The following is a 26124-nucleotide window of genomic DNA, read 5'->3' on the forward strand; positions in this document are numbered from 1 at the left end:
GGTTTTGAACTGGCTTGGCTACCTTACCCGTTCACCTTGTAAATCAGCGCCACATACTAAAAATACCAGTGATCCGAGCTCTTTTGTTGTTGTTCCACAACAGTTGTTGTTGCTTGGGTTTCGGCCAGTATTTGTTATTGTTTCTGCAGTCGGCCGACTCGAAGTTGGCCAACAACATTAACCTGAACCGCTTCTAATAGTTTATAATGTGAGCCAAACCTGTCGGCCATTTTGCTTGCAAATTTTTATATGTCTCGGATATTGTTTATGTTTTCGATTTCGGAGTTCTTCGAACTCGTCGGGGTTTTTGAGATCTCATGAAAAATTGCCCAACCCGCTGACAACACAAAAAGAAGCGCCATCACTGAGCGAAAAAGTGGTAAAAAACAACATCAGTTGAAGGCAAAAAGGCCATCTGGTGAACGATAAGAGGAGTCGAGAGTTTCTTGCCATTGCGGAAGCTTTATTTATACGAGTGTTTTACTTCTTATTTGTATACCCTTTAAAAGGGTATTTTGATTTTTTGTTTCTTGAGGTGTGTGTTTGTTTAGGCTTAACAAAATGTGAATGGTTTTCTTGAGATGTCCATCGGTTTTCTAAAGAATTAATCGCTCAGGTCGAATATGTATTGTTTCAAATTTAATCTTGAGCTTGGAAATAATTTTATCTACTTTATCTTATCTATTTGTTTATACATGAAAGGGTATATCAGCCTTGGTCTGCCAAAATAAACTTCTTTTAACGTTTTTTGCCAAAAACGTGCCCGAGTCCGTTGCCCGTTGACCGATTTGTTTACTTCAGAGAAAAAAGAACCTGAGAAACAGCAGCGGCACAAAGAATATTTAATAGGATGGGTCTTGAAATTCAAAGTGTCCATGTCGCAAAAAATAGAAACACAAGCATAGGTATTTTTTGACTATCGTTAGAGGAGATATATATATACATATATAGTATAGTATGCGTGCACATGGCATTATTATTATTTTTGGAACCGGCTGACAAGAGTGTCTCATTCGGATTCTCAGGGTTGGCAGTTTCTTGATCCGCACAGCCCCTGTTCGCAGTTCCTGCTTTTATTGTTTTTTAGTTAAATTTTATTATATACTTACTTTTATGCCATATATCTAAGTGATTCTCTGCAGCGGAGCGTCGCTTGTAAGTGGATTCCAATTAGAACGCCGACTCCGCTATCAATTTGCCAATTGGCCTTGGGCTTAGCCGCACGCTTCTGCAGCGGCCAGAAAGAGAGAGCGAGACAGCGGGCGGTTTGGGGTGAACCAAAAAAACAGACGTAGTATATAAGGCAGATTTAAATGGGCTTAAAGGTGAATTTTTTGACTTTATCACTCATTCTACCTGTTGTATATTCTAAAGAGAAATCGTTCTTTGTTAACAAAAAAGGTTACAATTTTAAATTATTTAATAAATAATTAAAAAAAAAAGTTATTACACAAGAATACAAAAAACCAATGTCTGCAGACATTTTTACATTTTTGGCTTATATAATTGGACTTATCTTAAAATTTTCGCTGAAACAGACTCTCAATACATGACTGCATTGCTAAAAATCTTGAACCATTACCCATGTCTTTGGAATTTGACAACAAAGTTAATAATTTTAATAAATCATTTTCATTTTAGCATGCCATTGAGTTAATAATAATATTGAGTAATAATAATAATAATTAAAGATTCAGTAATTCCTTTAACGATTTTATATATTATTTCTAAAGTTTTATTTGATGTTCTTAGTTAGTAGCTGTAATATCAATAACCGAAAGTTCCTAAATCAAAATTCTGTTTCACAATAATTAGGCAAAAGTTACAACTTGAGTTATATGTTATTTTTCTATAACTTCTGGTTATTAGCGGTCCACCCTTTTTAACTATCGTGTAACACAGAGAAGGAAGCCAGCCAGAACTGATCGATACAGGTTCTAAGACTCTGTCAGCCGATCAAAGTGGAATGCATTCTGTTAAAGAATAACCTTGCGACTAAGTTTAGCAACAATACGATACTGCAACTCATGATTAGCAGGGTCAGTCGATCAAAGCCATAAATCAACGATAAAACTGGTAATAAAATAATAAAAGAAATAATGAAGTCAGACTTAGATTTTCTTTCCTCGTGCAAACATTCTTAGCAGATTATAAGACTGACATTTGAATCGACCGACTTTCTCCCCATCTCTCCAATCCTTTCACATTCTCAACATCTGCCACTTTCATCTGTCATTTCAATTCCCACCCCTCTCAATCACATTCCAACTTTTAGCCACATCTGCCAACTCTCGATTTCTGTTAAATTAATTATATTTGAAAATCTTTTAGAAGAACACCAATAGGCTTTTAGTGGCTTACGAAATGATATACTCTACTAAGGTAAGTGCTAAATATCGGTTAGCCTTACTTTTTTAAACTAGCTGGAATATTTTGTAGGTTAAAGCGTAGTATTTTTAGGGTAAATAGCGGAATTTTTATTTCATAAACTAATTTTTGAATCTTTGAAACTGATTCCCTATAAGGTATGTTTTTTGATAGAGAGACAATTATTTTGTTAATGAATTGCATACAAATTATTACGATTCAAAGAATGTAAAGTATAGAAAAGTTATATGTTAAAAAATATTTTGTTTGTTTATGATACTTTTTATAAAGTATCTGCAAGTCGTTCTTGGTCACTTTGATTGCGTTCATTTGCTGTGAACCTGTTACAGAGTTGGTTTCCTGAGACCCGAAAGCCGCACCCCCAAACGCTTTCCATCTCGATCCGATTCTCTATTCCCCTACTATCCAGTATCCACTGACCATTATCCATTCTCCTCTTACGATCTGGGGAATACGTAGATCTGGGGGAAGAGAGATCAATTAAGACAGGTGATTGCCTGGCTGGCAATTAAATTCTTGCCGGGCTCTAATGTATGTCCATAGTGTTAATTGCCAATGACTGACTCAATTCAATTGAAATGTCTATATCCGACTCTTACCTCAGCGGTGCCAGGTGGCAGTAGTGATTTGTGGGGGGTAGGGAGTCAGGTCTTCGATAGGAAAACCTGGCACAACACAATCCAGTTGGATCTAGTAAGCAGCCAGCGGTATTCTGGCCACCATGTCGGATGCACGATCTCTGATCTTTGTGGCAAAGGGAAAGGCGGGAAAATCCCCCCTTATATAACCACATTTATGATTAACTTAACTTTTAAATATTAAAACCGAAAAAACTTTCCATTTCCACTTAAAACTTAATTTTCAGAATTTTGAGAACGTAAAAAACTCAAAAACTGGGCTATTTTAACCAAATCCTATCAATCTTGTAACTCAATTTTTCCAATTCTAAAAGATTATTTTTCGTAATTAGCCAGAAAGTTGTAGGGATTATTAGTTTATCAAATTTAGTTATACCGTATGCAAATAAATAACAAGGTGATTTTTAAGAAAATTATACAATTTTTTTCCACTCAATGGAAAGTTAAATGATTTTCACAACCTGCTAATCGAAATTTCTTTCTGCTCTAATTTACAGACAAATTTGAAAAAAAAAAAAATATAAAAAACTTGTCAAACATACAATTAAATCCGTTTATTGGTTGTACATTGCGCAAATTGATATCCACCTCTAATTGCATATTAATTAACCGCGAACTTGGCGAAAATTTTCCACCATCGCAAAATAAAAAGGCCGCCGAAAATGTTTGCTGTTCGCGGGTAAATGCTAGATAATCGAATCTAAGGTTCAATAAAATGTGTGGAAAGCAATTCCCAGGGAACTTTGCCGCCAGACCTAACCAGTTATTGGATTAGCCATCCAGAATTCGAACTTCCCCTGCCATAAATGGCAATTTAACGCCCGGCATCCAAAAACTTTTATGGGCCACTTTAAACGCTTCGCTAATCAATTGTGCAAATGTGACATTTTTGAGGGGCCATTTTTTGTTTGCCGAGCGTCTTACATTTTATTATTTGCCATGGTCGGCTGGCTTTTGGCGACTGCCGGTGGGTGTGTGCATAATCGTTGGCCATCAGGGGTTAAGGGGGTTAAGGAATGACGCCCGGGCGGCTGCAGTCAATTTGCTTTAACACTTTGAGACAAAGCCCACAAAAGGGGGCTTAACGCTTTCGATACTCGAAGTCCTACCTTCCGTCTACACTGGTACACAAAAAGCATTCACATCGAATTTAAAGTAGGTCCAGATAAAAAAATTTCATTTTATATTTAATATTTATGAAGTGGTAAACCCATTAGGTCCCATTATTTAATAGCTGTTGACTTTTTTTTTTATCCTTTGATGGTACCATATTATTTCCGGATATAAACCTAGAACAATTTTAAATGAGCTTATTACCCAAAAATCATCCATCCATATTTAATTTAATAACATCCAACAAAAACCCCCAAGGCATACATTTTATTTATTGGCTATAAATCAAGAACGTTCATTTGGCATAATTTTAAACAAGTTTCTAATCAATTAAGTTCAATAAAAAAGAAGGAATACAAAAGATAGAATTCATTAAGTCTTAATTCGTAAAAAATATGCTTTGATGAATCATCATTAAATATATATTCAAATACAAAGATGAGCAGAGTTCGTTTAAAATGATTCTAAGCTTTATGCAGATTAGTAATTTATTGAAATCTCAATGCAAATTTCAAGTTCAAGAACACAAATGGCATAGATATTCTATTGTTTAGAGGATTTATATATACTGAAAAATGATTTTGTACAATTATCTTTAACTGAATTTATTAAAATGTTGGATTGCAAATATATACATATAACCCATATTTGAGAACTAACTATTTAACATAATTTAACGCATCACTGAACTCATTCCCTTAAGCTGTAACAAAATATTTAATTTAGAAAATAAATTATAATTGAGCTCATCAACAGAGATACGGCTACTTGATCATGCTGACTGGGATATGGAAACCATCCCCTGATTTGGATGAGAGATCCCTGCACTTCCTAATTACTCAATCAACTGGCTGATCACTGATCATCGAAGCATGATGGTTGGGCGATCTCGGATTCCAAACCTCAGAAATACGAGATCTCGGCCCGGCTAAACGATCGTCGATCGGGTTCCAGCAGCTTCCCTATATCCACTGTACCGTTTACACAATGATAGCTGGGCAATTAGATGATGGCCGTAATTACGGACAAATTACCCGGGAGCCGAAAGGGAGTACGAGTCTGCCAATCCGGCAGTCCAGCAAACCGGCAATTCTGACAACCTTCATCTGCGCTTGCATGATTGCCATACTTAGCTAATCTATCAATTATTGCATACAACTAATTGAAAATAGTTTAGGCAAATAATGAAGACAAGTCAGCGAAGCATGTCCAAGTCAGGGTCCCGTGATTCGTAACTCCGTAGCTCCATAAACCGGAATCCGAACTGTGTGGGAACTCTCACTATTATAAAGGAACCTTTTTTTTAGCATTCAAAGTGCATCTATTCTTAATTTGGCAGGCATAGAAATATAGTTTATGTACTAATCAAGATCAAACCAGAGATTATAATGGAAATTAATTTTTAATCAGTTATATTTTTTTTTTAATATTTATTTTTGGATGAGCATCCAAAGGTTTTCAACCAACCCAAACTGATCCCACCCAAGTCTTGACCATCGGAAACTGAATCTTCCATTTGCGTGTCGTCTCCGCATTCATTTGTTTGCCTTTTTGCGCAATAAAATGTGTTATTTATTTACTTGTTCCTGAAAATATTATTTATTTAGTTAATTTAATACCCTTCTCATTCATTTATTTGCTTAATAAACGAAATGCGAACGACGAATGGCCCTCAGTGTGTACTCTGCGTGTTTGCTCTTCTCATTTTGATTAAATGCTGTTTCTTTATTTAATCAAATGAGAGTGGGTGGTTGGGAGTGGATGGGTTTTTTTTGGAGAGTAGATGTAATGGCAACGACATGCGACAAATTAAAATTGCATCGTCAGAAAGCAGGAAATGATCGTGGAGTAGCGAACCCCATGGGCTGAATGCCCTTGATAGGGAATTTCCAAGCAATTTCGTTGCCCAACAACTGAAATGGTTTATTTTTAATATAGGGGTGGTATTTAAGATTGTACGTTTTTCAGGGCGATAAAAAGAAAATTCAAACAAATAAAAATGTATCTCTTAACATTGTTATCAACAGGTCGTATGAGTTATTTACATGATGCACATATGACAAAAAAGAGTTGGCTTATAAGCTTAGGGCCAAACTATAAACAAGCTTGGGTAAATATTTACTAGTTTTGGTCAATAAGCTACTTGTTTTCGAAAAAATAAAGGAGAATAATCCCTTTTTATGGCTTAAAAAATAGCAAGCCACATGGTTAGGCAGCCATTAAAACTAAAAATAATTTTGGTATACAAGTACTGTTTTTATAGATTTAATCCTAGGGCTCGCATTGTTTAATTTGATTATGAAAATACATCCCGGGGTCTTAATTATTTGCACTGCCACCCTCCAGAGAATAGTTTTGAAGTGCAAACAGGCAAATAAACAGAACGAGCGAACAAACAAAGTTTATAGAGTTATATACGAAACGGTAGTCAAGTGCACTGTGTGCACATCGTTCAGATCTGCACTTCTATACTTCTATATAAACATATGCATGTCGCATTGGCCCTGCCTGCTAAATTGTATGAATTAGGCGCCTTTATTTACATCATTTATATAACTGACCGTTAAAGTTAAGTAAATATGCGAACTACAAGTACAAAGAAAGCTAGCAAAAATGTTACGAAATGCAAATAAATAGAATGTCAGCGCTGCGTTTAGTAAGCATTAAATGTCGCGCACGAATCCAAAACGAATGAGATGCAGTTTCAGTTTTAGCTCTAGATACAGATACCTGTAAAAATATAGATGTAACAAGAAAGGAAGCTAGCCTCGGCAAGACGAAGTTTAAATGCCCTCGCAGAAGCCATATAAACCATATTGTAATAAAATTTAAAGTTCTAAAAAAATTTAGAGTAAAAGAGAACAAAACGAACCTATAATTTGTTTAATAACATTATCTGGTAAAGTGTTTTGATATAGTCGTATAATCAAAAAACAACTTCGTTCGAATTTTTTAAATCTTACAAAACTTATATTCCTTTGAGTTAAAGTTAAAAACGGCGAAGCTCAAATCTGTTTCATTTTATTTTCTCATTAATTTTTCGAAAGTTTCTATAGCAGCTTTATGATAAAGTCGAAATTCTTAAATTCTAAATGAATACTAACCAGAGTAGAAGAGATATTATCAAAAACAACGAAAGTAGATTTTTTTCTATTATTTATTTTCTGATCTTTCCTATGGAAGCCATAGGATATAGTTGTCTGATCCGGCTAGTTTCGACATATATTCTACCTGCAATTCTAAAACTGGGAGACATGGCTAGATCGACTCATCTAATGATCCTGATCCAGAATACATTACAAGGTGGAAAAAATCGACTGAAATCGAATACCCTCTGCAAGGGTATAACAACTAATAAATACATAGATTAAAATAGTTTCACATCAATCACAAAGCGCGTTCGTGCTTTCTCATTTCTAGATTTCGACGTTAGTTATTTTAATAATTGGTGGGAGTAATATCTATTAGGCATTATCGTGCACTGATAATGACAGACTGCAACAATAAATGGGTTGGATTAAAAACAAAAAGTATTGTTTAAAAATTTGATTTGATGACACGTTTAGCAATGCCAGGAAACTTGTAGGAAAAGAGGGTCTTATATGATTTTAGTTAGCATCATAGTAAAGGAGACATTTCCGAATCTATAAAGTAAGTCGACAACGTCTTCCTCGCTTTCTTGTTTTTCTTGCTTTTCTCAAGAAATTTTAACATTAGAAAATTAAAAACTAGAATCACCTATCTTAAAACTAATTACGAAAGGACCTGGTTTTTATTTTTCAAATGAATAACTAGAATCCCATTACAAAAATAACTTTTAGAACCTGTTTTCAGGAAAGGGGTTCCCCCTATTTAGAACTATAAATTTAATAATTTAGAGACTATCCTCACAACCAGGGATCATCTAAGAAGTATTATGCTTCTAAATAGCCTTTCGCCCTTCCAATTAACCCATATAAAGTTCCAGCCATTGAATCCGGTCAGATCGGGTCAACACCAGTTCAAAGCGGTCTTTGTGGCTGGTTAGTTAATACGGGTGTTTATGATGCAAACACATTCGATCGGCTCACATCAGCTGTGACCATTATTATACACATTGTAATTGATGCATATGAATTCCGATTATATTGCATTTGCATGAGAATTCGACTCGTAATTTGCATTCAAACAGTGCGTTGCAGGATGGTAAGGAACTTGAAAATACATGACTTAAATTACTTTTTAAAATATTTTTTAAGGTATTTTAAATGATTAAAAAACTATAAAACCTTAATATGCGAGACTAACTTATAAGAGAACATATCAAGGCATTTGTAAAATCATCCTTCCAGTGCCGAAACGCACTGTATTCCGTATAGTTTAGTCCAGGGCATTGTAATCGCATGGCATCGATCTCAATCGCATATTGATAGTGCCAGCTGTGCCAGCAGTATCGGTTTATATCGAATACTCTAGTACCCTGCAGCTAGGATTGATCTAGCAAGATCGGACTTAAATAGCACTCAAAATTAAACATACAAACAGACAGAATATACCTGGTCGAGTGCAGATTTATTACTATTTATATTTCCAATTTATCGTTTGTTGTGACTTGACTTTCCGCAGCTAATCGCTTGTTTATTGTTATTACGACACTGCGCGAGGCAAACAGATAGCGGCCCAGAAAATAAATAGAGTCATACGTATTCTATAACATCTCATGGAAAGCGGAAACTATACGTTAACAACTCCCAACAGGTTGATGTATTTCATCATCTATAGTATTGCCTAACAAATGTGCGATTCGATAACTAGACTGGAACCAATCGATCTAATGGCTTTATTCAAGGACATCAGCTAAAAGGATATATTTTCTATTTTTACTTTGAAATAAAATAAATTATAAGAAAAGATTAGTTATTAAGATAAATTACATATGCATTTCTTTATTAAAGGCTTGTCAAGATCTTGCTTATTAATTTAAATCAATAGATTCATAAGCTGTATTTAAATAAAGTTATGGCAATCTTAGAAACTGTTGATACCTTATACTATTAATCATACATTTATTTCATAATTAAGGAAATATTACCGAATTAGGGACTAAGTAATAGATGTGACCGACGAAAAATTATAAAAATATATTAGCGGTCCAAGGTTTCTTCATTTTGAACCCTCATATGATTCACATGACAAATGCAAACCACGTGCATTTAACCATTCGTTTAATAAGAAAACCTGGTGAACCCGAGTGCACAAACATTGTAAATTTCCCGAGATCTGCAAAGTCAGGTTGGCAAGGGGAAGTCACCTTATATGGCGGAATCGTCACGCGCAATTGCGAATGAGTTCAGTGAATTTGGACGTTGAGGAGAATGTTGCATGTGATGGACGATGGAGGCGGAGGTGACTGTGATCTGGGGATGGCGCCGCATCTGATCTTTCGGCAAATACCAGAAGGGGATTACTGGGCTAAGTTCCCATTTCGAGTGCGGGGGCTTATCGCCAGCGCCACCAGAAATAGCCAAAAACTGACTGAGGAAGAGTAGGCATTTCTGGCATTCTGTTTCGAGTGCATGAATATGAAATATTTCTCTTTATTTGCAAATCATTTAGTTAGAGCCATAAACGGTGGGACGCGCCATTGAAGCCAAGTAAACACCACCGAATCAGGCCATAAAAGCAGAGCAGCCGCGTACTATAAACTAGGCAAACAGCGGGATCTCATCGAGATCCACTCGTCCAGTGTCAGGGTCCACTCCCCCCTCAATTGGCGTAGACCTTGAAGAAGAACACGATACAGGTCTTTAGATCCCCGGTGCTCAGGTGGACCACTGCCTTGAGGTCCCCAGCAATGTCCACATGGGGCATGTTCCTTACGAACTCATGGTTGCTCACGTTTTTCAAGGTGTAAATATGCTGGGAAACGGACAAACATATAATAAATAAATCGTTAAAAGATGTAAACTCGTTATAAACTAGTTGTACTATGTAAATTGTAATGTTTTAACTCAAATGTCCTAATAATTAACTACGATTATGATTGAAAAATGAAGGGAAGTATAAAAATAGCGTTAAAGTTATAGCTAAAATCAAATATTTTAAAGCTTGTTAAATAAAACATTTTGTTCCCTGACCTAAATACCTGAATACATTTCTATAACTCCGTAATTATTTATTAACTTACCCCCTTTTCCGGAGGACATATCATCTCGTTCTCGGGGATATTTCTAAAAATGGGATACCACAGTTCCCGAGGATTGATCAAGGACTTGCAAAGGTTCTCCCGTTTCAGACAAAAAGGAGTTGGATGCCATTGGCTCCGTTCCCAGCGAAATACATCGAGCTGCATGCCAATCGGACCACTTGGCAAATCCATCAGCATCTTTATGTCGCCCTTGTAGTACAAAGTCTCCAGATCGTCCGCCACTTCGAAGGACAACCCGCTTATGTCCAAAACTTCTCGAATCGGAACATTGCCCTTGTCTTCTTTAGCATCGCAAACGATATCCATGGTCTTCTCATCGCCGATTACTTCATAGGTGGTGCTCTAAAAAAAATTAAAAATTAAAACGTAACATTTATCAAAGACAATATTATTTATATATTATATTATATTACAATAATACAACTTTAATTATTTTTCATTCTTTTTCTTTTAAAACATAATATAAAAATGAAAATGTTATAACCATCCTTTAAAAACATATGTTTTTAAAACCGACTTTTACCCGACTTCCTTGTAGCAATTGAAGGACGCAAAGCAAGCCAATAATCCCACCGATCCAGTGCTCCATTTCGTGGCTTTAGAAGATCTCCGGCAGGTGCCACAATTTATAGAGCCCTCTACTAATTGACCACCAATTAGCCAACGCTGTTCGCATTGTTTTACTAATTGCCAAATTAAGTTGTACATATTTTGTGTAATTGCCGATGCAGATACTCAAAAATGCGATTCAGATTCACCGATCGTAGCACCCTCAACAAAATAAAAAATAAATAAATAAAACAGATCAAAGCACACTGAAAACAACAAGAGGAGGAGAATCAGCATTCGGCAGGCGTATTCCGGAAGGTCGGAGCCCGGATTCGTCCGGAAGTGGGTCGCCGTCTCAATGGAACACCCATGTGCACATCATGTACACCTGTACATCACGCATACGTCGTGTGCGCCTGCGGGACAACGAGTGCGACTGGCCAATAAAATAAGCAAACGCACTTGACCCTGGACAACCGACCGACTTGGGCTTGGTTCGCGTTCGCGTTCGCGTTCCCTGATTCTGTTTGTAGGCCATGGCTGCCGTAAAATATAAAAATTGGGCCGCCACACGACGCCCGTTATCCGAGTTATCCGATTATAACAGAGAGCCTCTTCGCAATGGCCATAAAGCGAAAACAAGGCAAAAGCCAGAACAGCAGCAAAAACGCGTGGCCATTGCTCGTTTTTATGGCCTGCGAGTGGAACGTAGAGTTCCGGTACAGTAGCATACTTATGGGATGTGCTTAGATCTAACACAAGGCACAGTTATCAGCATAAGCATTTAAACTTTAATCTTTAAAAACAAGTTTTAATGGAAATACTTGTTTCTTTCTACAAAGCTGAATTTTTTGATATACCTACTAATTAAACATTTATTACCTACTTATTTGCTAGAATCTTTAAAAATACATTTTAAATTGTTGACCTTAAGTTTACGTTTAAAGGTTTGAAATATAAACATATGCCAGAAGTAGATTGACAAAATTTATAAGCTTTTAAAATTAAATTATTACATTTACTTAAATCATTATATGAATAAGACCTAGTTTTTTTTTTTTAGGTATTTGTATATCTCGTTAACGTTTCTAGTGTATTTAAATTATGAATAGTTGGGTTGTCTTGGAGTTTTTCGGAATATCTTTATTCCAGACTTATGAGAGCATTTTTATTTTGTACAAAATTGCATAGTCATCGTTAGACATTTACATTGTAGAAACACAGAACTTGACATTGGCGTGGACACATTTTGCAGCTGAATTGCTAATTTAACATTACTTGATCTACGATTCGAAATTAATTTACAATACAGAATTTTCTCAATAGCGTTTGTGCGAAACCTAACTTATGATTTATAACTTCTTTTAAAATTTATCACGTGTGGTTCTCAGGATTGTCTTTGATATACGGCCTAACTAAAATTTACATTCAAACACTTTGGCGTGTTGATAGTCTTGAATCAGTCTGTTGTATGGTTATTGGCAGTTTCCGAAGCCACTGGGATTGGCTTTCCGTAGAGCAGGACTTTGGCCGGAATGGACTTGCAACCAGAAGAGCGAGCATCGCTTCCCCTGATTATCTCCTCAATGTGTTCGTCATCCAGCTGCACCTTGGCAATCTCTGCTTCTCGGCGGATGCAGTCGACCAGATGGTCGGGTTCCAGCGCAGCATAGGTGATAACATGGGTACCTGGCATTTTCTTCAGCGTCTCCATATCTACATCATAGTCTTCGTCGGCTTGCAGGCGATTCACGCTGAAGATGACCACCACAGACAACTGTTTCAGGTGCGGCTGCTCAGTTCTGTTGGCGATGTCCTCGTGCCCCCTTATCAGTTTACTGATGACAGGCACATAATCGGCATCCTCGGGAAGCATGTTGTCAATCAGGATAAGATTCTGGCCGCAATAAACGAGATGGGACAGAATGCTCTGCACACGGAGCACAGACTCTCCGCCGCTCCACGAAACGGTCTTGACATTCTCAGGCCATGGATAATGATTGCGCAGCTTGTGCGCCGTTAAGCTCTTACCCACGCCAGAGGAGCCCACCAAAGCGATGATCTGGTTGAGAGAAAATAGAGGGACATTATAAAACCAAATATTATAAATCAAAGTATTAATACATAATAGCCTGATAGGTGTATCAAAAATAAGGGATATACGTCTGCTTGTGCCTAATGAACAATTGAAATTTTGAATTTTGCTCTGACTAAAAAATTTTAAATGCGAATATGTTTTTTTCTGATCAAGATAAGATGGCAAATAAAAGACAACCATATAAAAGGCATATGCAACTATATGATTGCGAAAATTTTACTGAATTTGGTTGACCCTTCTCAAAGATAAATGCAATCAGACGAATACAAATTGCGAGTTTCTTAAATTAAAAGAAATAGAATCGCTAAAGCCAAGTTCCTCAACTATCATACAAGTTGCGATTCGTGGACGTGGTAAGCCTCTTTTGATAAGTCAATAGATATTGACTAAATAAACGCATTTCAGTTTAAATCTTATTTTCAACCCCAAGACTGTGGACGCAACAGAATTTTAGATTACTTCTCATCAAATATCTGTTAAACGCTTTTAAGTTCCTAAGCTTTGGGCTTTTGGCTTAGTCTTAGATTAGTTAGATGGTAAACTATACAATTTAAAGCTTTGTTGGTGCTATAAACAACTAAGTATGTACGTATATCCTATAAATGGCATGGGAAAGGTCTGTGCAGGATGTCCCTGTTTTGGTAATTACTATAGTAGAGTCACAAGTCCCTGTAAGTCACCTAGCTATTTCATAGTACTCCTCATCCAAGATATGTTTAAAGCTTTTAAGTTCCAACAACAACGATTTGGCTTCTGACTTAGTCTGTGTTTAGGTGGTACACTATACAATTTAAAGCTTTGTTTGTGCTATAGACAACTAAGAATAAACGTATGTATATCCCATAAATGGCATGGGAAAGGTCTGGTCAGGATGTTCTTATGGTATAGTTATCACTAATCACTACTATCAATAGTCAACCTAAATCACCTGGCGATTGGGGCTGTCCAGTGCTACTTCCAGCTGGTCCAAGGCCTGATCCTGGTGCATCACGTGGAGCCGGGCGTACGTGACGATGTTGCCCAGACGCTGGGTGCGGTCGCAGTAGTTGTCCCGGTTGTTGACGATCGAGTGGTACTGGTTCGTGTAGCTCTGCAGGAATCCGCCGACTGTCGGCGAGTTGTCGTTGAACCGCATGCACAGACCCAGACCCGAGCAGATAACGAGGATGATGGATCCCCAGGTCCACAAGGGCATCTTCTTGCGGGACACGGACATGTCCGGCTCCTGCTCGCGGCGTGACCGCTTCCTGCCGCTCCGCTCGGCGACAATCAGGCGACGGAGCCGCTTTTGCAGCTGACTATTGCCCGTTTTCCAGGTCTTGGGGGATTCGTGGTTCGAGTCCCGCCGTCTGTGGGATCGGGTCCTGGTCTTGTGGAGCACCTGGGCACCCTGGCTTGGAGTCTTGTCTGTGGCCATATATAATCACTAACTCGGGTTTTGCGGGAACAAATTTTGTGAGTTTGGTACAAACTTGTGGAAAAGATAGGAAATATTTTTATGAAATAAAACTAGTGTGTGAGCAAAATTGGAGCTGTTGCCTGTCCGAAACAACCAATGGAACTGCCAGAATCGTGTACGGCGAAAAGTTAGGAAAAATATTAGCCTACTTTACTCACTTTTTTGGAAAATAGCGTTTGCAACCGGTAAATAATTTTAAATGCTGCCTCATAGTGTGGCCGTTTTTAGGTTTTTTTTTCCATACGGTTTATTTATGTGATGTTCTAGTATTTTAAGAAAATGTATTTAGAGCTTGTAAACTATTAGGGGTATTCCCTAAACGGTTGATTTGCTGAATTTTGATCAGCTGCTGATCAGCTGCACCATACAAATTCCATTTTCAGAAATATCCGGAAATCAACAACCTTGAGGCTGAAAAATTAGTGAAAACCAGAGCTGTCAACTTATTCTATTAATAATATTATTATCATTACCATCTACTTTTGTGACCTTAAATTATTATTCAAAAAATAGTCTATGCCAGAGTAGGCAAGAAGCTGTACCATTTTGATGAACCTCGTTTATAGCCTCTCCCATATACAGAGCTTATATTCTGGGGTGCCACGAAAACATTTTCCTGCGACATTCGGGGGAAATTAGTATTGATGCTTACGTACATTTCGCCCGAAGAGATTTCTGTGACACCTGCGAGTAACCCTATTTTTATGTGGTATATTTACAGTATATGTACCCGGTCAGTATATTTTTCCCGCCGAATCAGAAAACGGCCAGCTTGCATTGAAAATCATCTGTCTGTCTTCTTCGTCCCGAATTCTCAATATATTTTAATTTTAAAATAATCTCCAAGCGTTAGCCAGTCAATCCGATCCGATAAGCAATGACGAACGAGGAAGTGGGCACCAACAGCGTCGCCGACCGCCTGCAGGTGGGTCCGCGCGAGGGCGTCACCTATCCGATCCAGATGAAGTACTGCGGCCACTGCACGATGCCCATTGAGGTGAGTTAGCTGGAGAGAGCTTGGGGAAAATCCATATTTCCTGTGCGCACACATATGTATTCATATCCTGCCTCCGATCCGCAGTACTGCGAGTACTATCCGGAGTACGAGAAGTGCAAGGAATGGCTGGAGCGCCACATGCCAGACGACTTCGAGCGCCTAAAGATCGAGGAGGAGGCGGCCGCCGCCGACGGGACGGATGACGACAAGAAGCGCCAGAAGCGCGGCGGCAAGGGACTGCTGCGCGTCAAGAAGAAGGAGGATGTGCCCAAGCGCATCTGCGTCTCGCGGGCGGCCCGTGGCAAGAAGAAGTCCGTGACAGTGGTCACAGGATTGAGCACTTTCGGTGGGTCTTATTGTCAGTTCACACCATTTACTTGTCAGTCCAAACAAGAGCTACCAGAAGATGGGACTAGCCCACTCCGGTTTTATTTTTACAAGTCCTACATATACATAACTTGGAGCTGGGATTAGCCTTGCCTATTGGTTGTACCGGTTTCCTTACGTTTCCACATATTATTTGTAAAAGTGAAAACAATAGTGCCTTCTCTATAAGATACACCACTTAATCAGATACCGTCACAACAACATGCCTGGTTTTTAACAACTAATTTCAATTTTAAGTGCATTCAAGTATTTTCTGTTATTGGTTTCGAAGGCATTCAATGTACCAGAAGAAACAGTATAATTATCATGTATCTCCTCGATTAATAACTTTCCTGACCTTTTCAGACATTGATCTCAAGGTGGCCGCCAAGTTCTTTGGCACCAAGTTCGCCTGCGGCTCTTCGGTGACCGGCGACGATGAGATCGTTATCCAGGGCGACGTCAAGGACGATTTGTTCGATGTCATACCCGAAAAGTGGGCCGAAATCGACGAAGATGTCATCGAGGATTTGGGCGATCAGAAGCGAACATAAATAAATTAATCAATTTTTTAGCTTATTTTATACGCTACATCAAACATTAAAATATGAAACGTTAAACGTAAAAAGCATGTAAGTTATTTAGTTGGCTGGCGGTTTTCCGCATCTGCTTGATTTGTTTCCGCTGTTAAGGGGGCAGCATCGGCTGGTGGAGATGTTTCAGTTGCTGGCGGATCTGTTTCCATTGCTTGGGGAGCAGCTTCGGTTGCAGGGGGAGCAGTTTTTGATGCTAGAGAAGCAATTTCTGGTGCTGTAGAGGTTTCCGTTGCTGGAGGAGCGGTTTTAGTTGCTAGAGGGGCAGTCGCAGTTGCTGTAGTGGATTCAGCCGCTGAATTGTTCTTGGCTCGCTTTCCAGATTGCTTCCCCGCTGTCTTCCCAGTGGCCTCTGGTGGTTTTTCAACCGGTGTCTCCTTAGTATCTCCCCCATGGAAGTGCTTGTAGCTCAGCTGAATTATCTTCTCGTTCTCCTCATCGGTAAGTGGAGCCTTATTGTCATCGATCAGCTGAATAAGTTGAAAATGTTATTTTCTATAGCCTTTTGGCTATACTTAAAGATATATCCCAAGCCCATCCTCACCAGCTGCGTATGTAGAGCACTTGTCGGAGGATCGTTGATCATTTGCAGGACCTCGTGGGACTTCAGTCGATAGGAGGAAAGGTCCTTCACATAGTTTACGATGTTCTCGCGGGTTTGAGTTTTGCAGGGCGACTCCTCCAGATACTGTAGTGCCTGGGGAATCGGAATCCGTGTTAATTTTCGATCATGAAGGTGCGTATTTTGAAAAATCAACAAACCTCATAGGTAACCGTGGCCAAGTTCCGCATGCCGAACTTCTTTTTTGTGCTCTTGATTTTCTGCAGAATCTGCATCACCTCCAGGTTGGTGAGATACGAGAACGTGGGGTTGATCCTGTATTGGAGCAAAAGGATCAAGAGATTATTCTCTATTTAATGGGAAAATAAGCAAAACAATTCTCACGTTTCCATTTTTTGAGTCGGCAAGTTTTAGTATGACCGCACGGCGGGCGTTGAAATATACCATGCCAAACAATACAACGGTAAGTTGACGTCTTCTAGTTGAATATTTTAAAAAGTATACTAAAAAACGTACAAATATTTTGTATGAACATGATTAGAGAAGTGCTGCTATGAAAACTGACTTCAAAGTTATTCAAGCATTAATAACTTACAAAATATTACCAAGAGCAAAAATGTAACCCATTTGCTAAAATCAATTTAAATACCGTGGCTTATCTGTGGTATTTCTAGTATACGTTTGTGAGCCCAGTTAACGGTCACACCACAAAGGCGTCGAGTTTAACAGTAGAGTTCATAACAGCGAATTCCGCCACTGTTATTGTGTTGTGACACCTGCTGTTAAGCGCACAGGGGTGAATCTCGGTACCTTTGGAGTCCACAGTTGGCTGCGGATGCAGACAGAGGATGCGGAAGCGGTGATACTGGGATCCAGCGCACAGCATGCATTCCCACACGAACGAGACGGCCGAGCCAGCGGCAACGGCGGGCGTGGTCACGAATGGGGCAGGAGGATCGGAAGGAGCTGGAGGTGGAGGAGCACATGGCAGCACGGAGGGCAAGATCCGGTGCATCTTCCTCAGCGAGTTCCATGCCACGGCGGGCTGCAAGATTAGCTGCCAGGTGAGTCGGTTCCCAGGAGCACTGCCTGATAAGATAATCCAATACAATCCACCGCCCACAGGTTCCCGATAACTACATATCCAAGGATGTGTTCGATGCCATCAACGTCTACATCATACCCAAGCAGCACCTCCAGCGCTGCATCCTGACCGTCAACGCAATGGACGTTAAGATCGTCGGCTATCCGGTGGGCATACAGGATCAGCAGAAGTACGCCCGCAACGCCTTCCTCTTTAACCTGTGCTTCGTCTGCGATTCGCGGGCCAGAAGCGTTCAGTACGAGCCGGTGGTCAAGAAGCTGTCCGAGTACCTCATCATGATGGAGGAGGAGTCCTGCTTCCTGTCGCGCGAGGACGACAAGCGCCGGCTGCAGAACATCTTCGAGACGGTCCTGCGCGACCTCAACGAGCGCAAGGTCGCCACCATTGTCGAGGGCGACAACACAATTTACCTGAAGATCGTCATGCACAAGCCGGATCCGCCGCCGGTCAAGGACCATATGGTGCCGCTGCTGCTGGCCAATCTGTGCGACGCTCCGCTGGACAACTGGGACCTGACCACGCAACAGGTGCGGGACTTAGTTTAGAAATAACGCTGGCATGGTTGGTACCCTGGGGGTATGAATTGTACTGGGATTTTCTAGATCTAAACACTTCCTCACTTGATCTTTACAAATATAACATATAATCCTATTGGACTGCACTGTTTCCCCGCTAGATCCTGCCTTATATCAACGGAATCAATCACGTTGCCCGGATCGCCGCTGAAGCGGATGTGGAAACGGATCTGGTAAAGTCGTGCATCCAGAACCTGGTCTACTACGGCGTTGTCCAGTTGCTGCCCATCCTCAAGTACAGCAACGTCTACATGACGCAGAACCTGAAACATCTCATCCAGAGTGCGTCGCTGAGCGGCGCCTGCCGGAAATACGTGGCCCTGCGACCGGACAAGACGTTGCCCAGTGTGCAGCGGATCTTCCAGTTCTACGCCTCGATGACGCACGGCGTCACCCTGCGGGCAATCTGCCAGCGACTGGGCCCCCAACACCACAACATCGATGAGCGGCGCATGGTGATCTTTGGGCTGCAACACCGGTTTATCCGCTGCATCCACAAGTACCCGGTGTTCACGGGCTCAGTACCTTCCGGGCGGCAGAAGATGTACACCGGGCTGATCAGCTTCGACGAGATCTGTTGCAAGACGGGCCTCTCGCCCAGCACCATCGAGCGGGACATCGAGAAGGATACGAATGTGACTGTGATCTGGAAGTGACGCCGGAGACGACGTCCGGGTTTGTTGTAGTTTGTAGGCCAACCGATTGTTATGTTTCCAATAGCTTTTTTATATACACATATATACACATGAAAGGTTAACGAGCCGGTGGTTTGAGTTGGGCTGATCCCGGGCTTGGTTTTCCAGATGGAAGGCAATCAGGAATGCTCGGCGCTCGAGAGGATGGCTTCCTGCACCGCCTGGGCCACACAGGCGTCCTCCGAAGCCATGCCTTAAGATACAGAAATCATACATTTCGAAAAGACAGAGATAGTCATCAATTCTAAGGTGCTAATGAAGTGAGTTTTATACTAACGAAACCAATCAAAAACGCACCCAATGATTGGAAGATGGAAATGTCCGATTTTCCGGGATAGTTTCCATTGACGATGATGGCACCCAGTTCGGCGGTGATCGTGCCTGGAAGACCCACCAATTCAGCCTCGGCATTGGCATAGCAATCCACATAGATCTTAGCCTGGTGGTAGATATCGGGACTCAACTCAGAAAAGTGGACTTCGCCGGCACCAACAGCTGAAACCGAAGGGTTGGGAAGGTAACTATCTTGTAGACTCTTTAAATACGCGGACTCACTATTAATGTGAACGCTTTGTTTGCCTTTCAGATGCTCAAGATGGACGAGCGGCTCCTTGGAGTAGGTGGCCACGCAGATGACATCGGCATCCTGGCAAGCTTCTTTGGCACTCCGGCAAACTATTATCTGTGTTTCGCATTCGGTGCCCAGTTCCCGCTGCAGTTGCTCCTTCAATTTCTGGGCTTTCGCCTCCGTGCGATTGTACAGACTGAGCTGCATCACCCGGAAGTTGGCACAAAAAGCGGAGGCATGGAGTTGCCCTTGGACGCCGCAGCCCACGATGGCCACGTTGATCTTTCTCTCCGTCTCGGCCTGCGAACCAAAGCGTCGGAAGTACAGATACTTGGTGGCCACCAGGGAGGCGGAAACAGTGCGCCAGGTGGTCAAATCCGTGCCCTCCATTATGGCCGATAGTTGACCGGTATGGTTGTCAAAGAGCAGGACATGAGCATGGATGCAGGGTAGCGGTGGATCCCGCTGGGAGTTAGGCTTGAACGAGGTCACCACTTTGCAGGCCAGTGTGGAGCGGGTATCTCCCACTTCCCCCGGGGATCCCTTCGATGCCAGGCTGTAGTCTCCCACAAAGGCGGGCATGGTCAACAGAATCTTGCCAGGTTCCTTGCCGCAGGCGGTGAAACTCCTCTTCGGTTGGATGACATAGGAGGAGGAGGTGGTCCCCAGATCCTGGGACTTAACTACGGCCTTAAGCGCCGATTCCACTGCTTCATTGACCAGCGGCCAGGTGAGAACTCGGCGGACTGTTTCCGCATTGTAATAAACTGGCGAACATCCGCTCATATTTGTAACAAACGAACTTTATAAGTAGGGTATCTTTACAGCTTTGTAGATTTTATATTCGTATCTACTTCTTCTTAAATTCATTTACTTGGTTGCTGTTGAGTTTGAAATATAAACTTTACAAAATGGTGTAACTGATAATCTCAAAGATGAAAGATCAGCTGACCAGTGATGCTAGTTTAAGTGGAAAAGCTTGTTGGAAAATATCTATTGAGAAAACCTATACTTAAGATATCAAAAACAGCGACTAAGTTTACAGAGCTTTCCGATTTTTAGAAAACTAAAAACTAATTGCAGAAATATTAAGATAATGTTCCATTTCAATTTAATACCGTATATGTTTCCGAAAACGAAATATGACGGTTTTAGTATTATTTTGGACATTAATTATTCTCCTTCCGATTTTTAAAAATTTTATTCAAAATTCCGAAATATTAAAAGAACGATATTCCCAAAAGTAGAAGTTAATATGTCAAGAAACGCCGAGGTTGTATTTTTTATTACACTTTTTTTTTATATTTTTTGTTCATTTCTATAGCTATAGGAGCCATAGGATATAGTTGTCCGATCAGGCTCATTCCGAGTTATATTCTTCCTGCAATAGAAATGAGACTTTTGGGAAGGTTTCATTCCGAAAGTCTTAAAATTGAGAGACTAGCTTGCGTAGAAACGGACAGACGAACAGATCGACTCGTCTAGTGATGCTGATCAAGAATATCTATACATATTTGTACATATATGTACTTTATGGGGTCGGAAAATTCTCCTTCACTGCGTTGTAAACTTCGGACTGAAATCATTATACTCTCTGGCAGCACTGTTTGTTCAATCAAAAATTGACTAAAAAATACCGTTTCTTTGTTAAACAATCGAATTGCGGCAAAATTTAAATTGCTTATCCACGGAATAAATAAGGAGATGGAAGTGAAAATAGTGCAATAACAAGGGATATACCTATTAATTAAAAATAAATTGTTGAAAATAAAATATATTGCCAAAGGTTTTTTGATAACGAAAGGTGGACGGTCAATTTAAGTCACCGCAGAAAAGCTAAAACGAACCCAAAACCAATTTTCACGGGCGACTGTTTTTCCTCATTTCTAATGCAGTTTTCCCCATTCTTTGGCGTCGCTGGGAAAATGCATTTTCACCGCACGCCAAGGGCGAAACCGCAGCTCAAAAAAGGGAAACCGCTTCTGTCAACGGCTTTATCGCGCTGAAATAATTCTCGCAAACAGCTGGAAACTGAACCACATCCCCATCCACCACATCCACGTCCAATCCAAGCCAATTGAAAAACCCCAACAGCCGACACGAAAGTGAAAAGCGAATGCACTTTTCCGCGGCTGCAGCTGATAGGAAAAATTAATTTATGCCCCGCCATTGTTTTGGCCTGAGCCATTTTATTTTCCCAGCTGTTAATTCAAATTTTGACATAATTTCTTCACTGTTCGCCTCCGTCGCCTGCTTTCTCGCCTTTGTCCCAACCAATTTCACTTGACTTGACCTCTGCGCGGGTTTTCCATGGGTTTCCATGCACTAGCGAAAAAATCGCCATTCTATATTGTCATCGTGAATTTTGCTGGCTCATTTTGAAAATGCCTACCAATTCTGAATCATATTCACAGCAAAGATTGTGAAGTGCACAGAGATAAATTGTACCTCACTTTTAAAGGATAATATATTACAGTGTCGTGAAATATTTTAAAACATGACTTGAGAAGAGAATTTTGAACTTTTTTTCTGTAGTTCTAGACGGTGGTAAAAATATGATTGAACATAACCATTGTTAAAGGTTTCAAATAATAATAAAATATTTGCTTATAAGAATTTTGAAATTTTTTGTAGTTCCTAGACCGTAGTACAAATATGATTTTGAAAAGTGTGGGTTTTGGTTGGGGTTGGTTATCAGAACCATTGTTAAAGGTTTTTAAAAATAGTAATTTGTGTTTTAAAATTGCTTTTCTGTGTTGGATTGTTTGATTGGCAAATAGATTCAGGATTTCAGATTTTTTTTTAACATTTATAATCAAGATCTAATTGCCATGGATCTTGAAGAACCCCCTTTAGGGATATTTCTACATTTTTTCTCAGGATTGTTGAATTGACAAATAAATTCAGGATTTCAGATTTTTTTTTTAACATTTATAATCAAGATCTAATTGCCATGGATCTTGAAGAACCCCCTTTAGGGATATTTCTACACTTTTTTCTCAGTGCATTGGCTTTGGTTTCGGGTGGGTCCGGAGCCTTTTGTTGTGGTTGTGTGGTGGCGGCCTTGGGAATGTGCAGTTGCTGGCTGATTTATATTCGCCCCGGAGTGCCACAAATCAAAGTCGAGCTGCTGCCGCTGCTGCTGCTGACTCATTGGAGTGGCTCCTGGTTTGTCGGGGCGACCTGTTGCATGCCCCACTCCTGGAACCGTGGCGGTGGCACCACCGCAGAACCACCAATCGCACCACCGGCAGCACCACTTCTAAGTGTTCTGACCTTGCTGGCGGGTAAGTGGCTGGCCATAAATTTTGGCATTGCGCAAAAGCCACCGTCAGCCCGCTGGAAAAAAAAAAACGCCCCGATTCTGATTTCGATTCCAATTCCAATCCCAAGAATCCATATCCGAAAAGTGAATTGTCGCCGACGCTTTGAATAAATTGCTAAACGATTTGGCAAGCGCCAAAATTTAATGGCCAAAAAGGATTTCGTCTCGGCGAGCATAAATTTGCTGGCCAAAATCAATGACAAGGCGCACTCTGACTGCATTTATTGGCCAACTATAGATTTAAGGTGTTCAATGGATCCGGAGGATACCTAACATCGATTAAACTTATTGTATAGCGTATCTGGATATTTTAAATATTTATTTCTCCTTTCTCCTATGTTAATGTATTAATTTTAATAGAATGTTATTCAATCACTTTGTAATATATTTAAAATATTTATAAGGTGATAATATTCAGATTGGCTTTATGTTTTATTTTACTAAATCTGTAAATTAACTCAGTTCCTAATGAAATATTTTTAATGTATAATTTTAATGGAATGTCATTCAATCACTTTGTAAAATATTAAAATAAATTCATAAGGTGATAATATTCAGATGGATTTTATGATTTACTTTAGTAAATCTGTAAATTAATTCAGATCATTAAATTAATTTCAGATAATGAAATAATTTTACTTTATATTTAGATATATTTAATATATTCTTATTACTATTAAAAATGTGGTGACTTTAAAGCTAAGTAATTAAATTTCGAAAATATTAAAATAGATTTTAAAAAGATATAGAAAATTTTTAAGAACTTTAACTAATGCCACAATGAGTTTTGGAAATTTTGTTTTATAGTTGCCGAAAGGCCAACAAAAATTGTTTATACTTATGCCATTTTCGCTGGCGGCTTTTGAAATTGTAATTGTAACGGTAACTGTGATAGTTATAGTAATAGTAATGGCAATAGTCTACTAAGCCACACACAGATACAGAACGTTGCCACACCTTTTCTTCGCGGAGCTGGATTTTAATTTTTTACTGCCTTATTTTTGCTTAGTTTTTATTTTTGTTATTGTTTTAGTGCGCGCCCGCACACTCGTCGCACACAGATACACACTCACACTGGCGCACTTCTTAGGTTAGAAAAAGGAAAGTCGGCGAACGCGAAAAACTCAGAGCCGAAGTTTCGTATTTTGTATTTTGTATTTTGTAGATCAATCTTGGAATGGGTTTGTGCCGTTAGCCGCCGGCGACGTCGTCGCTCACTAAAATGTTGTTTGTCCTTGGAGAATGTGGTAAAAAAGATAGAAAAATTGTATGGAAAAAAATTGTAAAATTATAATATACATATGCGCACTGTTACCGTTGAAATGCACTGGGAATAATTCATTGTGATGCCAGATTTAACATTTATTACTCAAGACCTTTTTTTCTATCCTTAAAAAACATTTACATACTGCATTATGGTATAAAATATTTTTTAAGATTTGTTTGCTTCAGTGCACTGAATTCAGAGAGGGGGGATTACGGAACTTATTTTACATAGCATACTTTTTAACACAATAATTTGCCTAGGACTTCGTCTTAAAGGAGTTCTTACACCCAAAAAGCGCCCCTGACCAAGCCCTGACTAAATTATTAATGAATTAGTTCTTAAGAAGTTTTAACATCACAATAAATATATTTCATTGATAATTGTTAATCATTTGACTTTTAAAATAAATAAAAAATGAATAATTATAATAAAAAATATAGGTGTATTAAAATATTAAAAAAAAAATGTTCACCTATAATAGAAAGTCATAAGAATACAATGCTTTATTATATGGAATCCTTCAAAAATGTTTTTGGATTAGAATGAAACACAAATTTTGATTTTTAATGGTTCATTGTGATATAAATTTTATAGAAAAATCTAATTAATTTATGAAAAAATGCTTGCTGGTGATAGTTTTTTCCAGTGCTGAGATATATGTGTGCACATATCTGACGACGGCTATAATTGTGCCGTTATGTTTAGCGTTGGCGCCGCACCCAATGGACTCCACTGAGCTGCCCGCTCCCGCTCGCGTCCGCCCTCCCCTCCCCTTTCCCTCCCCCCATTGCCGCCCCCTCCCACCCGATTCCCCCACCCCCCCGCCAACCGCTCCACCAATTAGATTCAATCGGCAAGTATTATTTCTTGTTATTGTTGTCGGACTCATTGCAGCCATTGCCTTAGCTCGCCTTTGTCTAATGATTTCGATTATTGGTTTGTTTTATTTTCCTCCTTTTTCTCGGGTTTTGTAGATTTTTTCCCATTTTACAACTTCCGTCTGTGCACTTTGCATTGAGCATAAAAATGCTAGAATGAAAACAAATGCAAATTGAAAATGAAGTAAAATAAAAGCTGGAGCAAGTGGTAGTTTGTTGAAATTTTACGATATTTTTAAGACATTTTTAGAAAGTGATTATATCATCATAATAAAATATAGACCAATTTCAACAATCTTATCAATTTTTTATTTTCATTTTGTTTCTTCTATATTTGATGATCAAAATTAATATTAACTTAGATAATAGTATATTCAAATTGTTTCTCCTATATTTGATGATCAAAATTAATATTAACTTAGTATAAGCTTATATTAATAATTTGCGTATTTTTTTAACGTACTATATAAATAACTTAGCTTGGGTACAAATGGTTCCCTTGTTAAATTGTAAATGGAACCCTTTTGATTAAGAGTACTTAAGGCTCAAAAAATTCGAATATACTGGCTTGGTAAATAATATTTATTAAATAACTTAGTTTCCTTGTTAAATTGTAAATGGAACCCTTTTTATTTAGAGTACTTGAGGACCTCAAAAACACGAATATCCTGGGTTGGTAAATAATATTTATGCTCTGGCCCTTAATAAGACTTTATGGCTGCAATTGCTGCACTTCAACTGCCCGACTCATTTCTGCTTTT

At 39.3% G+C, this 26124-nt stretch overlaps 6 protein-coding genes across 6 annotated transcripts; 2 read left to right on the plus strand and 4 right to left on the minus strand.

Moving 5' to 3' along the window:
- Window positions 1-9728: 9728 nt before the first annotated feature.
- On the minus strand, window positions 9729-11240 carry LOC119557268. The gene is made up of 3 exons (XM_037869954.1): window positions 10850-11240; window positions 10306-10668; window positions 9729-10037 (listed from the first exon to the last, which is right to left on the minus strand). The coding sequence occupies exons 1-3, from the start codon at window positions 10913-10915 to the stop codon at window positions 9885-9887; spliced, it is 582 nt and encodes a 193-aa protein (XP_037725882.1). The 5' UTR covers window positions 10916-11240; the 3' UTR covers window positions 9729-9884.
- Window positions 11241-12142: 902 nt separating this feature from the next.
- LOC119556157 lies at window positions 12143-14647 on the minus strand. The gene is made up of 3 exons (XM_037868058.1): window positions 14591-14647; window positions 13902-14444; window positions 12143-12937 (listed from the first exon to the last, which is right to left on the minus strand). The coding sequence occupies exons 2-3, from the start codon at window positions 14388-14390 to the stop codon at window positions 12335-12337; spliced, it is 1092 nt and encodes a 363-aa protein (XP_037723986.1). The 5' UTR covers window positions 14391-14444; window positions 14591-14647; the 3' UTR covers window positions 12143-12334.
- A 539-nt stretch (window positions 14648-15186) lies between these two features.
- On the plus strand, window positions 15187-16423 carry LOC119556160 (density-regulated protein homolog). Its single transcript, XM_037868062.1, has 3 exons — window positions 15187-15429; window positions 15514-15775; window positions 16162-16423. The coding sequence occupies exons 1-3, from the start codon at window positions 15310-15312 to the stop codon at window positions 16347-16349; spliced, it is 570 nt and encodes a 189-aa protein (XP_037723990.1). The 5' UTR covers window positions 15187-15309; the 3' UTR covers window positions 16350-16423.
- Window positions 16352-17471, minus strand: LOC119556159. The gene is made up of 4 exons (XM_037868060.1): window positions 17335-17471; window positions 17151-17265; window positions 16933-17085; window positions 16352-16858 (listed from the first exon to the last, which is right to left on the minus strand). The coding sequence occupies exons 1-4, from the start codon at window positions 17340-17342 to the stop codon at window positions 16433-16435; spliced, it is 702 nt and encodes a 233-aa protein (XP_037723988.1). The 5' UTR covers window positions 17343-17471; the 3' UTR covers window positions 16352-16432.
- Window positions 17472-17680: 209 nt separating this feature from the next.
- Window positions 17681-19387, plus strand: LOC119556155 (GATOR complex protein NPRL2). Its single transcript, XM_037868057.1, has 3 exons — window positions 17681-18014; window positions 18076-18582; window positions 18732-19387. Exons 1-3 carry the CDS (start codon window positions 17835-17837, stop codon window positions 19284-19286), a joined length of 1242 nt encoding a protein of 413 aa, XP_037723985.1. The 5' UTR covers window positions 17681-17834; the 3' UTR covers window positions 19287-19387.
- On the minus strand, window positions 19382-21392 carry LOC119556158 (ketimine reductase mu-crystallin). Its single transcript, XM_037868059.1, has 3 exons — window positions 19881-21392; window positions 19623-19820; window positions 19382-19518 (listed from the first exon to the last, which is right to left on the minus strand). The coding sequence occupies exons 1-3, from the start codon at window positions 20677-20679 to the stop codon at window positions 19445-19447; spliced, it is 1071 nt and encodes a 356-aa protein (XP_037723987.1). The 5' UTR covers window positions 20680-21392; the 3' UTR covers window positions 19382-19444.
- Between the last annotated feature and the right edge of the window lie 4732 nt (window positions 21393-26124).

The sequence above is a fragment of the Drosophila subpulchrella genome, chromosome X, assembly GCF_014743375.2.
Source record: "Drosophila subpulchrella strain 33 F10 #4 breed RU33 chromosome X, RU_Dsub_v1.1 Primary Assembly, whole genome shotgun sequence".
Taxonomy (NCBI): Eukaryota; Metazoa; Arthropoda; class Insecta; order Diptera; family Drosophilidae; genus Drosophila; species Drosophila subpulchrella.